Source organism: Mesoplodon bidens, assembly GCF_964165515.1.
Source record: "Mesoplodon bidens genome assembly, chromosome: 10".
Classification (NCBI taxonomy): Eukaryota; Metazoa; Chordata; class Mammalia; order Artiodactyla; family Ziphiidae; genus Mesoplodon; species Mesoplodon bidens.
The window spans coordinates 4,067,729-4,082,852 of NC_138172.1; the positions used below are offsets into that span (position 1 = coordinate 4,067,729).

The 15,124-nt window shown below is 51.8% G+C and overlaps 1 protein-coding gene across 3 annotated transcripts in view; it reads right to left on the minus strand.

Annotated features, from left to right (window-relative positions):
• Positions 1 to 1,119: 1,119 nt before the first annotated feature.
• The window catches only part of GRIP2 (glutamate receptor interacting protein 2), a gene marked incomplete at its 5' end in the record, with an annotated part of 121,134 nt that continues 107,129 nt past the window's right edge, over positions 1,120 to 15,124 (minus strand). For all 3 annotated transcript variants that reach the window (XM_081246883.1, XM_081246882.1, XM_081246884.1), the window contains 8 exons: positions 1,120 to 1,385; positions 5,488 to 5,634; positions 6,429 to 6,572; positions 8,391 to 8,496; positions 10,107 to 10,281; positions 11,305 to 11,484; positions 12,114 to 12,253; positions 14,394 to 14,538. In XM_081246883.1, coding sequence (XP_081103009.1) covers positions 1,227 to 1,385; positions 5,488 to 5,634; positions 6,429 to 6,572; positions 8,391 to 8,496; positions 10,107 to 10,281; positions 11,305 to 11,484; positions 12,114 to 12,253; positions 14,394 to 14,538 — 1,196 coding nt within the window. In that variant the 3' untranslated portion in view covers positions 1,120 to 1,226. The remainder of the gene's footprint in view (positions 1,386 to 5,487; positions 5,635 to 6,428; positions 6,573 to 8,390; positions 8,497 to 10,106; positions 10,282 to 11,304; positions 11,485 to 12,113; positions 12,254 to 14,393; positions 14,539 to 15,124) is intronic.

A 15,124-nucleotide genomic window follows, 5' to 3' on the forward strand; every position in this document is an offset into this window, starting at 1 on the left:
TCAGGGGCCACGGCCCAGACCACCAGGTGGAGACCCCGGGCCCTTCTCCAAACCAAAAGGGTTTCTGGACTGCAGAAAATGAGGAAAGCGACTTTAAGGGATGCTGGTGCTTCCAGATTTCAAGTGAGAATCAGCTTCCTTGAATGACCACTTTGGACACTGTCACTGCTGGGCATGAGAAAGAATGGCCTGTCTCCCCTGCCTGTCTGGCTGGCTCCGCTTCTCTCTCCTCCTTCACTGAATTATTTGGCTAGGAGCTCTATCATCTTACATATCCTACTTATTTCCATGGTTTTCCCATCTTCACTGTAATAGCAGCTGAATGGAACCCCCTGGGTCTTTTGTCCTGAAATGACTCCCACCCACCCTGAGGGGCCTGGGCTAAGACGGGTGTACTCATATGGGCCAGTGACCACACGTCCTACTAAAGCAGCAGGAGGGGCTGCCAGCCCAAAGCCTGACACCAAGCTCACCCAATGGGCCCAGAACTGCGGTCTCACACTACAGAGGGTTCGACCAGAGTCTCAGAAATGAAAGAACCCCTCAAAGGGCCTGTGCATCCTGGGAATCCAGACACCCCAGTTCAGAGTCTCCTAAGTGGGGATGCTGGTGAGCCCTGAACACCAAACTCTGGAGAAGGGAAGCAGCTGGCCTCTTCCCCTGAGCAGCCTCCTTCCTGGTGGGAGGCTGTCCAGATGAAGTAGCCCCCCCTCCCCCTAAATGCTCCCGTCCCCCGGGGGACGCTAACCACCTGAGCCTGCATGACGCAGTGCCGGGAAGCTGCACACCCCTGCCTGCGACCTCACAGGTGGGATCAGGTCCTGCCTTGCTCACCTCCTGAGACAGGGCGCTCACTCCTCCCTCACAGACACTCAGGCTCCATAGCTCTTCTGGGAAAACACTCCTTACGTGGAGCTGAGCTGTCCCCACACTAGACGCTCTTCCCAGGGGTTCTGGAGGGACCTGGGGCAGCCCCTGTACTCCCAGCTGAGCAGCCTGCCTTGGGCCCAACTGGGCAGGCCCCGCACTGGGCATCTTGGAGGCCCAACTGGAGAAAGACCTCCATATCACTGCAACTGGGCCCAGCCCCCTGTTGCCGCAGACATGGAAAAGAGTCTGGTCAGAGCCTGCCAGATGACAGATGGACGAGTGGGTGGCCACTTCTTCAGCCTGGCTGCAGGTGTGGGTGCCAGGATTTTCCCAGGTGTCCAGATCACGTGCTGACTTCACAGCATCCGTGGGCCTCTGGGGCCCAGTGCTCGTGGGGCCCGGCTGCTCTGGGCCAGCGGGTTGCGGCTGATGACCAGCTCCACGACATCGCCCGCCTCGGCCAGGAGCGGCACTGTCAGGCAGCAGTCAAGGTCCCGTGTGCGAACGTGGTTGACCTGCACATGCACAGCCATGGGGCAGATGGCGTCAGCTCAGCCTGGGCTGAAGTGGGTGAGAATTTCCTTAAATACAGACCCTGCCCAGCCCAGACACAGGGTGAATCTGAACACTCACACAGAGGAAGGCACTCTCATTTCAGTCTTTCAACCCTTCCATGCATCCTTCACCCTCCAGCACCTGCATGTCTCCATTTTTTTCCCCTCATCTGAAAAATCTTTATTTATTTATTTATTTACTTACTTACTTTACTTACTTACTTACTTACTTACTTACTTTACACGGGCCTCTCACTGTTGTGGCCTCTCCCGTTGCAGAGCACAGGCTCCGGATGCGCAGGCTCAGCAGCCATGGCTCACAGGGCCAGCCGCTCCATGGTGTGTGGGATCTTCCCGGACCGGGGCACGAACCCCTGTCCCCTGCATCGGCAGGCGGACTCTCAACCACTGCGCCACCAGGGAAGCCCCTTATTTATTTATTTAAATGTTTTTTAATTGTGGTAGAAGTCACATAATATAAAACATACTATTTTAACCATATTTAACTGTACAGTTCAGTGGCAGGGTCACTAAGTACATTCACATTGCTATGCAACTCTCACCATCATCCATCTCCTGATTTTTTCACCTTCCTAAACTGAAACTCTGTCCCCATTAAACACTAACTCCGAAATCCCCGCTCGAACCACTGGCCCCTGGCATCTACCAGTGTACTTTCTGACTATATGAATTTGGCTATTCTAGGTACCTCATATAAGTGGAGTCAAACAGTATTTGTCTGCACCTCATGTATATTGGAATGCATTTTTTAAGGTTAACTTAACATATGTCCTGCAAACAGATTGGACCTTTTTCCCCACCATGCTATACAGTAGGCCCTCACCAGCCATCTACTTCATATATAGTAGTGTACATACATCAATCCCAATCTCCCAATCCATCCCACCCCTCTCCCCACTTGGTGTCCATATGTTTGTTTTATACATCTGTGTGTCTATTTCTGTTTTGCACATAGGTTCATCTCTACTTTTTTTCTAAATTCCACATATATGTGTTAATATATGATATTTGTTTTTTCCTTTCTGACTTACTTCACTCTATATGACAGTCTCTAGGAATAAACTTACTAAGGAGGCAAAAGACCTGTACTCAGAAAACTATAAGACACTGATGAAAGAAATCAAAGACAACACAAACAGATGAAGAGATATACCATGTTCTTGGAATGAAAGAATCAATATTGTGAAAATGACTATACTACCCAAAGCAATCTACAGATTCAGTGCAATTCCTGTCAAATTACCAATAGCATTTTTCACAGAATTAGAACAAAAAAATTTACAACTTGTATGGAAACACAAAAGACCACAAATAGCCAAAGCAATCTTGAAAAAGAAAAGGGAGCTGAAGGAATCAGGCTCCCTGACTTCAGACTATACTACAAAGCTACAAGGTACTGGCACAAAAACAGAAATATAGATCAATGGAACAGGATAGAAAGCCCAGAGATAAACCCATGCACCTATGGTCAACTAATCTATGATAAAGTGGGCAAGAATATACAATGGAGAAAAGACAGCCTCTCCAATAAGTGGTGCTGGGAAAACTGGACAGCTCCATGTAAAAGAATGAAATTAGAACACTCCCTAACACCATGCACAAAAATAAACTCCAAATGGATTAAGGACCCAAATGTAAGGCTGGACACTATGAAACTCTTAGACGAAAGCATAGGCAGCATACTCTTTGACATAAATCACAGAAAGATATTTTTTGATTCACCTCCTAGAGTAATGAAAATAAAAACAAAAATAAACAAATGGGACCTAATGAAACTTAAAAGCTTTTGCACAGCAAAGGAAACCATAAACAAGACGAAAAGACAACCCTCAGATTGGGAGAAAATATTTGCAAATGAATCAATGGACAAAGGATTAATCTCCAAAATATATAAACAGCTCATGCAGCTCAATATTAGAAAAACAAACAACCCAATCCAAAAATGGGCAGAAGACCTAAATCGACATTTCTTCAAAGAAGACATACAGATGGCCAAGAAGCACATGAGAAGCTGCTCAACATCACTAATTATTAGAGAAATGCAAATCAAAACTACACTGAGGTATCACCTCACCAGTTAGAATAGGCATCATCAGAAAATCTACAAACAACAAATGCTGGAGAGGGTGTGGAGAAAAGGAACCCTCTTGCACTGTTGGTGGGAATGTAAATTGATACAGCCACTATGGAGAACAGTATGGAGGTTCCTTAAAAAACTAAAAATAGAATTACCATATGACCCAGCAATCCCACTACTGGGCATATACCCAGAGAAAACCGTAATTCAAAAAGACACATGCACCCCAATGTTTATTGCAGCACTATTTACAATAGCCAGGTCATGGAAGCAACTTAAATGCCCATTGACAGACAAATGGATAAAGAAGATGTGGTACATATATACAATGGAATATTACTCAGCCAAAAAGGAACGAAGTTGGGTCATTTGTTGAGATGTGGATAGACCTAGAGACTGTCATACAGAGTGAAGTAAGTCAGAAAGAGAAAAACAAATATCGTATATTAACACATATATGTGGAACCTAGAAAAATGGTACAGATGAACTGGTTTGCAGGGCAGAAATTGAGACAGAGATGTAGAGAACAAACGTATGGACACCAAGTGGGGGAAAGCAGTGGGGGGGGGCGTGATGAATTGTCTGATTGGGATTGACATGTATTCAGTGATGTGTATAAAATTCATGACTAATAAGAACCTGCTGTATTTTAAAAAAAAAACTACAATGAGGTACCACCTCGCACCAGTCGGAATGGCCATCACCAAAAAATCTGCAAACAATAAATGCCGGAGAGGGTGTAGAGAAAAGTGAACCCTCTTACACTGTTGGTGGGAATGTAAACTGATACAGCCACTATGGAGAACAGTATAGAGGTTCCTTAAAAAACTAAAAATAGAGTTACCATATGATCCAGCAATCCCACTCTTGCACATATACCCAGAAAACACCATGATTCTGAAAGATACATGCACCCCAATGTTCACTGCAGCACTATTTACAATAGCCAGGTCATGGAAGCAACCTAAATATGTCTATCAACAGAGGAATGGATAAAGAAGATGTGGTACATATATACAATGGAATATTACTCAGCCATAAAAAGGAATGAAATTGTGCCATTTGCAGAGATGTGGATGGACCTAGAGACTGTCTCCATTTCTTAACATCACAAGCAGACCACACGCTGAGCCTCCTGCCTAGAATGTGGAGCATGGGAAAGGGTGTGCCAGGGATGCCCCACAGCTTCTATCTGCCCACTCACATTTCCCAGGCTCCCTTGCTGTTAGTGAGATCACATGACTTAGTTGCCATGGAGTCCGATGCATTTACTAGAGGGTGGAGCCTCCACCAATCCAGGTGGAGCAAGGCCCACACTGGCCCACAGTGGACATATGGTATAAGTGATAAATAAATGTTCATGTGTATTAAACCACTGAGATTTGGGATTGTTTGTTCCTGCAGCATAACTTAGCCTAACCTCACCAATACAACTGTGTTGTCATTCCCTTCTGTCAGATGAGAAACCTGGGGCTCAGAGCTTCCCTGGTGGTGCAGTGGTTAAGAATCCACCAGCCAATGCAGGGGACACGGGTTCGAGCCCTGGTCTGGGAAGATCTCACATGCCATGGAGCAGCTAAGCCCGTGCACCACAACTACTGAGCCTGCACTCTAGAGCCTGCGAGCCACAACTACTGAAGCCTGCACACCTGGCGCCCATGCTCTGCAACAAGAAGCCCACGCACCACAACGAAGAGTAGCCCCAGCTCACCGCAACTAGAGAAAACCCGTGCACAGCAACGAAGACTCAACACAGCCATAAATAAATAAGTAAGTAAATAAATAAATAAATAAATAAAATCTATAAAAAATAAAGGATTATTTTTTTAAAAAAAAGAAACCTGGGGCTCAGAGAGGGGAGGTAACCTGCTCAAGGCCACTCAGTCAAGGTAGAAGTCGGGCTTTCTCCCCACTGTGGGGCCAGGAAAGGCCACTCCATCGATAGTGCCACCACCCAACATTACCTGGAGGACCCTGTCAAAGGGCCGGAGACCCCCACGTTGAGCTGGCCCATCAGGGCGCACAGTGTGGACATAGACGCCCTTCTCCAGGAGGCCATCTGAGACACTAAAACCAAAGTCACTCCGTACAGGGTCCTTGTGCAGTGTCACCTGGGAACAGGAGGAGGAGACCTCTGGAGCCCCGATCTTTCCCCCTAGCCTCCCACAGCTGCCTAAGCCCCTTGGTCTGGCATCTGATGCCTCCGGGACCCAGCCCTAGCCCACCTGGCTGCTCTTCCACATGTGTTACTGCCTCGGCATCGTGCCCAAGCCTTGGCTTCTGGAGCAACCCCTCCCCTCCACCTCCGCTGACCCTCCGTCTACAGCACTCATTCACAGTGGAAGCTGTAGGAAAAGGAGTTCCTTTCAGTTCTTTTTCGATCTTCCTGCTTCCATTCCAGGAGAAAGTCTCAATGGGGTGGCCATGTGTTTTCACCACCCTTTGACACTTCCCATCTCCCTGTCCACCAAAGAGCTGGCTTCAGGCTCAGAGCCTTCTGAAGGTTATTATGGGCCAAGAGGTCTTCTTTCTCTTCTGTGTTTTGTTTTCCTAGACAGTAGCCTATAGATGGCAAAGATGCTGGCCTCTCATTTAAGGTACTGATATGCATGCACACATACGTATATATACACACATTATAAGCCTTTATATTATACACACACGATAACTTAAGTGGGGAAAAAGTGAGTCTACTTAAAGAAAAGTATCACAAGTGTATGTGTGTGTGTGTGTGTGTATCGCCCAAGTGCCAGGAGTTTTGGAAAACTCTACCTTCTATAAAATCTGTGTTTTATTGGTGGAGGAGAATGAAGCCCAGAGAGGGGCAGGGCCCGTCTGGAGCTATGGCGAATACCCACAGCATCAGGACATGCATCCAGGCCTCCTGTGCTCCCCCAGCGCCCACCTTGTGCATCTCCAAGGGTGTCGGCAGCAGCATCTCCTGCATTTCTTCTGGGGAAGCTCGTATCTCCTGGTTCCTCCTCCAGGGCCGGTGGCCAGGCCTGCCCTCGAGGGCCACGTTCTGCACGGTGCCTGTCATGATGGATGCCTGTAGGGACACAGCTCTTCACTCAGATGCTTCCTGCTCTGTGTGCAGTCAACATCTATGGACACCTACTGTGTGCCAAACTTCAAGGTCACTATGGTGAACAGAATAGATGAAGTCCCTGCCCTCCTAGAGCTCTCAGCCCAATGATGAGCAATCAGAATAATAATCATTGGCACTGAATTATTAGCACTTATACTGCGTTGGACTCAGTTCCAAGCACCTGACACACAGAACTCATTTTATGCTCTACAATATTATGAGCCACGCAAATAACATTCCCCCTGCCCATTTTACAGATGAGGAAACTGAGGCTTAGAAAGATTAAGATTTGAACTCATAGTCTGGCTCCAGGGTCGAGGGTCTTAACCACTCTGCTAACTTGCTAGTCACAAAAATAAAGAAGATGAAATTACACATGGCAGTAAATGTCACAGAGGCCAGGGTACACAGAATGTGAGAGGCTGGAACAGTGAACCTGGTCAGTATGAGGGATCGGGGAAGCTTCCAGAGCCGAGATCTGAAAGATGAGCAAGAAATGGGGAGGAAGGAGAGTCCCCGGCAGGAAGAGGAAACAGCATGTGCAAAACCGCAGCAATGGACAGATGTGGACGGAGGCCCTGCATTTGAGAGGGTGCACAGGATGGGGCTGGGAGGGCAGAGGCTTAACCCTGCAGCACTTCCTCGGTGGCAGTGCTGGGGCCCCAGGGCAGTGGTTGGTGCCACGAAATGGGGGGAAGACGCAGTTAGGGGCAAGTGGGACTGTCAGTGGCCAGCTAGAACAGGGGCAGATGACATGGGGTGGAGAGTGGTGACACAGGACGCCTGGGAAGAGAGACAGACAGATAGACAGAGAGACAGGCAGGGTGCAGGGGGAGATCCATGGTGCAGCCCCAGAGGACAGTATTAGAAATTGAATAGACCATAAAAGTACAACTTAAACCCTGTGGGAGGCAGGTAAGTGCTTACAGGTAAATTCCTATCTTTAAATGCACGATGTTAGGGAGCAAGAAAGACTGAAGACTAAGGAGTTAAGAAACCGGGAAAAGTATCAGGATTTAAACACAAATAAAGTAGAAGGAAGGGAATATCAAAGCTAGACATATGGAAGAGTAAGATAGGAAACAATGAAACATAAGACATAGTTAACAAAAACAAAACTTGGTTCTTTGATGAGCCTAGTAATTGGCAAGGCTGATAGAGAAAAAAAAGGCTCGATCAATCATTTTAGGAACAAAAATAGGGCAAAAGCACAGATAAACAAAGTGTAAATTACTGCTCTCAGAATATGAAGGAGCTTCAGAATTGACCCAATGAGATCCTCCCTAGGTCTCCCCAGGCAGCCTTTTCCATCGTGGGCAAGGCTGACCTCACAGAAAGCTGCGTTCACCTCTCGGCCTCTCATGTCCCATTCTGTTACTGATGTTGACATCCACAAGCTTCCACTGGGCATGCTAACGACATGCACACACAGACACCAAAACTGCCGTTATGCATCCAAATGTGCACACTGACACACGTGTTCTGACAATACGCAGCATTGTGCATGCATGAGCGTGCTCACCTGCGTGCACACACACATGCTCCCAGTGCGCACACACGTTTTATGCCAAACATGCTCACATGTGCACACACCCCAATTAATGTGCCACAGCACGGTGCTCTCACACTTGCACACGAGTCCATCCACAGTCTGTATGCACGTGAAGGCACCTTTATACGGAGGGTGCCAGGAGAGTACCCTTGTACGCGTTACACAAGAACACAATGCCATCAACGTGCCACCTCCCACGGGGGGCCTGAGGGGGGGGCAGGGCGTACCTCCAGCTCCCTCAGCAGCTCCGACTGACCACATGACTCCAGGTCTTCAAGGGCTTCTCCGAACATGCGCCAGAAGCCCTCCTCGCAGGCGGGGCCAGGGGCGGGGCTGTAACGTAGGAACCAGAGAGCGTCAGCTCCTGGCAGGCAGGCTGGGGCCTGAGGAGTCTTCTGGGCCCTGGGGCCCTGCGTTGGGCTCAAGGGGCCATTGGGTGGGTGGGCGGGCAGGAAGGCAGGCGTCCTCGGTGGCAGTGCCGGGGCCCCGGGGCGGTGGTTGGTGACACGGAATGGGGGGAAGACGCAGTTAGGGGCAACCAGGGCTGTCGATGGCCAGCTAGAACAGGGGCAGATGAGACGGGGTGGAGAGCGGTGACACAGGACGCCTGGGAAGAGAGACAGACGGACAGACAGACAGACAGGAGATCCATGGTGCAGCCCCAGAGGACAACCCCAGGCCCCACCCAGACACAAGGCATTGCAGGACAGTGACAGAGCTCGAGCTGGCAAGGACACAGATGGATGGAGACGATGGAGTATTAGGGCTGGGGAAAAGGCTGCGCCACCCTATAACTTCCATCACAGGAGGTATGGCCCGTTATCAGCTCTAAAATCGGGTCTCATCAGAACGGTAACAAGCCACGTTTTCACGCTTCACCGTTTACAAAGCCCTTTGCCGTCTACAAAGCCCTGGACGTTATCAAGTGTGCTGTGGTGTTCAAAGCACTCTCTCTCACAAAGGCACGCAGGCTTTCCTCTCAAAGGGAGCCGCCAGGACAGTGAGGCAAATTAGGTGCCTCCTTCCCTTCCCATTTCAGAGATGAGAAGACTGAGACTGAAGGCCATTTGCTCCATTCAAGTCAGTTCTACAAACGTTCTGAGCCAGGCCCTCTCCTGGGCACAGGGCTATGGAGGTGAATAAGGTGAAGGCCCTGTTCTTAAGGAACTGAGGGTCACTCATGGAGCACATGTAAGCAGCTACTGGATGCCTGGCTGAGCGAGGGATGCCAAGTAGAAGACACGACAGTCAGGTGATTAACAGGTAGACCCAAGGTGGCCAGTGCCACCAGGAGGCTCACGTGAGCAGCTGTGGGTACCAGCAGAGGGAGGGAGGATCAGGGAAGCCTCCCAGAGGCAGGGGAGTTTGAGGCGGGTCTAAAGGATGAGTCGGCATCGGCCAGGAGAGGAGAGGGGAACAGCATTCTAGGCCGAAGGAACTGCCCGACCAAAGCAGAGCCGTGGGAAGCTGGTGGCTGGGGCCACACGAGGACCAGCATTTCTCCACCGGGTGTGCTCCCCGTAGGAGCATCTGAATTCACCACAGAAACCACCACGTCCCCAGCCCAGGGCTGGCGCTCGTGACCATGACCCGAGGGTCCCTGCAGGAGGCCATCACAATCTGGGCCAAGTCGGGAGGGTGTGGGTCCGAGCCCTCAGTGTCTGGGAACAGCTGTTCACCAGGCGTGCGGAGGGCCGGCCAGGCTGCCTCTCCAGCCTCACACCTTTGCCCCTGCTGTGCCCTCCGGCCAGCGTGCCCTCCCCCACCTCAGCCTTCTGAGATGGCTCTGTTCCACACTTCCTCTCCTCTCCCAGGAGGTGCCCTCCTGAGGCCAGACAAGACTTGCCCATCGCCCCCAGCGCCTTGGCACAGGGGCCGGCTCCCCACGCCCGTCCTAGCCAAGAGGGCCAGCCGGTCTCCCCCGTGGAGTCCCCACCACAGACCTAGCTGGTGGCTCCCAGCCCTCCTCCTCTTCCTCCTCGGGGAAGCTCTCGTCGGCAGGGGCTGGGGTGTAGCTCGTCCTCCGGGGCTCGGTGGGTGGGGGACTGCTTCTCAGCCGGCTGCACCGCCACTCCTGGGGGGTCATGCCCCGGGCTGCCGCCTGTGGAGTGTAGGAACCTGGCAGGTGGACAGAGCAGGCACCTATATCCTCTCTGTGCCCTTAGCTTGCCCTCCTTCCTGCCCCATCTCTAGCTGTGCTGGGTGGCCCAGGAGAGGTCTTTGCCCTCTCTGGGCCTACCTGACTACCCAGAGTCCCCTGAGGACCCCTGCCACCCAGACCCCTACCCCAGAACCCCCTGGATCTCCTGATCAACAGCAGACTAAATGCTGGGGCTCCAGGATCCTGTCCCAGCTCCACGGGGCTCGGCTTGGCCGACCCCTGTCTGAGAGGGAGGGTCCACTGTGCTAACCATTCCCTTCTCCCTGCCACAGGGAGCTCTGAAGGTCTTGCCCCAGGGGGTGATGCTGAGAGATGCTGACCCACTTCTGGAGATGGAGAAGCTGAGACTGAGATCGGGCAGATATCCAGCGAGTGAGGACCAGGGCCGAGGGCCACCTGAGACTACCTAGAGGCCTCACTCCACTACTCCCTGAGCTGGGCCTTGGGGAGTCCCTGTGGTTCTGGGTCACAGAGGCCAGAAGGCCAGCCACCAGATTCAGATGCCCCCCAAGTGCACCCATGGGTCTCAACACGCATGGGCAGGGGAGCTTGTGTCCTTGGGGGCGCCCTGGGGGTGTCCACCCAAGAGGGTCTCATAGGATGGGGTGGGAGGGGGCTTTCTGCCTTCCTGTCTTCAACGGGATGCAATCAACACCGAGCACTTGCTGTGTGCTGGCCGTCGGGCTGGGAATGAAGGAGGCACAAGTAAGACCACTTGGTCCCAGGCCTCGAGGGGGGATCTGAATGGGCAGCTGCAGTGCTGTGGATGCCGATCGAAGCCCGGGAGGGCCTGCGGTCCACTCTCAGGAGTGAGGGGCCCTCAGAATGGCTAATGGGGCCCAGTCAGGTCTGCCTTCAGGAAGTGTCCCTAAAGGAGGGGGCTAGCAGAAGGGGAGCAAGAAGAAGGGTCAGGCGGAGGGAACAGCCCCTACGAAGGCCCACGGAGAAAACGGTGCTTGTCCAGGGGCCCGAGGTGTTACCTGGGCCCCCAAAGCCACCCTCAGTGGCCAAGCTGCCCCAGGACTCCACTGCGCTGTCCACACTGGGCACAGTGGACGAGGATCGGGCTGCCAGCAGGCCACCTTTCAGTGCCTCTGGAGGGTCCTCATCCGCATCGCTGGCTTCGCTGAGGCTGCCCGATTTGCGGGGTAGGAGGGGGCCTGGGAGGAAAAGCGGGTGTCACTGCCACTGGCTTCTGACCTTGGAGACAGAGGTGCTCAACCAGCCTCAGTTTCCCCACTTCGGCCTGGTTTGGGAACTCACAAGCCCTGGGCTCCCTGAGCCTCCTGCTGGGCAAGCTGACAGGTGAGATGGGAGGCACACCAATAGGCAAACCCATTTCAGAGATGTGAAAACTGAGGCTCAGAAAGGCTGCACAGCATGCCCAAGGTCACGTGGTGAGCAACAGTGGAGCCCAGATTAGAAGGAAGGCTCTATAGCTCAGGCTCCATACACTCCCTACCAAAGCATGGGGGACAAATTCAGGGGAAACTGAGGAATGTATGAGTGATGGCCACAAGGCAAAACAAGCAGGCACCTCAACGGCAGGAGGTGATGAAGAGCATGGTTCAGGCCCAGAGGGCCCCACACTGGCTGTATGACCTCAGGCCCATCACTCCCATCACTCTGAGCCTTGTCTCCTCTGTCTCCACTGTCCCAGGTACCCTCCCACCTCCACGGGGTGAGCAACAATTCAGTGAGGTTGGGCCTCACAAAGCTTGGCACAGAGGCTGAGGGATCTCTCTTCCTAAATGGGCTGGACGGCACCCAGGTGTGGGGTGAGGCTCACGGTCTAGCTGCTTCTTGATCTTCAGGGTGACAGTCTCACCAGCCACCTGCAAGAGGTGGATGGCCTCACTCAGTGGCCGGCCCTTGAGGCTAACACTGTTGATGGCCAGGATACGGTCCCCAACGTGGATAGCGCCAGTCCTGGGGAGGGGGCACAGGGTAGAGGATGGGAGTTAGACAGGGCCTTGAAGTGGGGGTCTGCCCTTGGGGAACTCAGGAACCCCAAAGCACAAGCCTGGCTGACCCCAGTTAAACCCACCTATGGGGGGGGTGGAAAAAAGCAAGTGTGATTGTATTAACAGAAGTATGAAGTCTAGCATCTGGGAGGGGATTTTCCTGCTCGAGTCTAAAAGTTAGGTTCTGGAACCAGTGTCCAGCATGAGTTTTGAGGATGGTTTGAATGCCAAATACTATGTGGTCTTAGGCCAGTTCCTTAACTTCCCTGAGTCTCAGTTCTTTCATCTGTAAAGTAATGTAGTAAGGGTGATAATACGTATTTTATCAAATTATAATTGAAGGATGGATGGGTGGAATGAATTCACGTTTCCCTCCAGCTGAAATCCATGTGTAGCCTTTCCCTCTCCCTGGGTCTCAGTTTCCCCAACTAGAGAATGAACCTAAGCCCCAGGGTCCAGCTGACTTCCCAAAGGGGTATGGGGGGGGATGAAAAGGCCGAGCAGTAGCAGTGTATTAGCCCAGTCGTTTTCTACCTAGATACTATTAGAATTACCTAAGGAGCTTTTTAAAAAGTGCAGATGCCTGGCCCCTCCCCCTGACCAATGAAATCATACCTCTGGGAGCGGGGCCAGGGAAGGTAATTCTGAGGAGCAGCCAGGGCTGAGGGTGGGGAGGGGGATTGCAGCAGGTGCTGAGAATGCACCTGACCTGGGTCGGGGAGAAGGAAGCAGAGGACTGGAGTGGGGGGTCTTAAACTCTAAATGTAGATTTTGCCCCCAGGTGGGAGCTCACGGAGGGTCAAGCCCCTCCACGCCCAGCATTGCCCAGCAAGCTCCCCGAGGGCCTGGGGGAGTGACTGAGTCAGAATATGGTGGATTTGGGGGGGAAGGCCAGAGCTATGCCATCCATTACGATGGCCACCAGCCACATGTGGCTACTGGGCTCCTGAACTGTGGCTGGCCTGAACGGAGACATGCTGGAGGTGTAAAATACACACCAGATTCTGAAGACGTAATACGAAAGAAGAATGTAAAATATTTTGTTAATAATTTTTGTATTGATTACATGTTGAAATAAATACATATTTAAGATCTAAAAAATTTCCTTTTACTTTTCTAATGTGGCTGCTAAAAAATTTATAAATAAATTTGTACTTTATACTTCAGTTAGACAGCGCTGACCTGGATCAGCCAGGCAAAGGCAGACAGGTTGTCTACTGTACCCTGTAGGGCTGGCGCACAGTAGGTACTGAGAAAATGCCAGAGTGGATGAAGACATTTGAGGTCAGAACCGGTCCCACTGGCCTCTGCAGTCTGCTGGACACCCAGCAGGGGGCGATCCAGGAGCACAGACGCCAACAGGTTGACGCCTCAGCCCCAGAATCCCTCCCATCCTCCTGCACCACCCCACCATGGTTTCGCCCCTTGTGCCTGTGTCCTCCTCCAAGGGCCCATTCTGCCCGCCAGGCTGGGCAAGGCTTCCCTTTTACAGAAAGCTCTTCTCAGTGCCTGGAGCTCACTGCAAAGCTGTCCAGAGAAAGGCTGCCTCACCCACACTGGGGTTGCCTCCCTGTGACCCTCCTGCGGACCAGTTCCACTTCTGGGCCCAGATCCACCTGCTTCCCCCTCCAAACTGGACAGCCTGGACAGCCCTCTTCCCACATCTCTCCCTTCTGCCACAATTTCAGGGAAACTTTCTAGGGGAGAGGATAGCAGAGACCCCTGCCCCAATGCCTCAAGAGAGGTGCCAGGCTGTGCTGGGACCCAGGTACCAGGAACATGGCCCCTGTACTATGAAGGCACATAGCAGGTGCCCCAAAAAGACTCACATGCTGACTTTCCTGAAATGGGGTGATCTCCAGGTTTGGGGGAGCAGAGGGATGAGCATACATTTATCTAGCAGTTACCTGAAGTCAGGAGGTCTGCCAGGGGCTGGCCCACATCTGAGGAACTGAGGCGCAGAGAGGGATGGGACAGGCCCCATGTCACCCAGGCCATCGATGTTGGAACAAAGGTAAGATCCAGTTTGGCTGATCCCAAAGCCCAGCTCCTGCCCCATGGGGTCCCTGGGCTCACCTGTGTGTCCCCACAGAGCCCCGGCTCACCTCTCAGCCAAGCCACGCTTGGTGAGTCCCGAGATGACAATGGGATCGAAAGGCTCCTCTGTGCCTGAGATGGTGATGCCCAGGGGGCCCCCGTAGCGTTTCAACTCCACCGTGTAGCTGATGGCACCCGTGGTCTCCTGTTCATCTGCAGGGGGTGTAAGCATCAGAGCTGGGGGACACCCATCAGGGGTAGGCCATAGGGATGGGCACTCCCAGAGCCCCGCCAAGCTTTAATGCACTTACACTCATCATACTCATCCATTAATTCACCCACTCCCTCAGACAATAATTCACCGATTTACGCAGCCACTAATACACCCATTCCCTCAGCCATTAGTTCAACCATTCTCTCAGATTTAATTCAGCCATTCCCTCAGCCATTAATTCACCTATATCCCTCTGCCAGTAATACACCCATTGCCTGAGCTATTAGTTCACCCATTCCATTATGCCAATAATACACCCATTCCGTTACCCATTAATTCATTCATTTCCTAAGCCACTAACAAATCCATTCCCTCAGCCATTTAATACACCCATTCCCTCAGCCAATAGTTCACTCTTTCCTTCATGCCATTAATACACCCATTCCCTTAGCTTAAATACACACATTCTCTCAGCCATTACCTCACCTATTTCTTCACTATTAAGCCTCCATTTCCTCTTACATTAAATCACTGATTCCCGCATCCAACAATACACCCACATTCCCTCAGCCATTAATATACCCA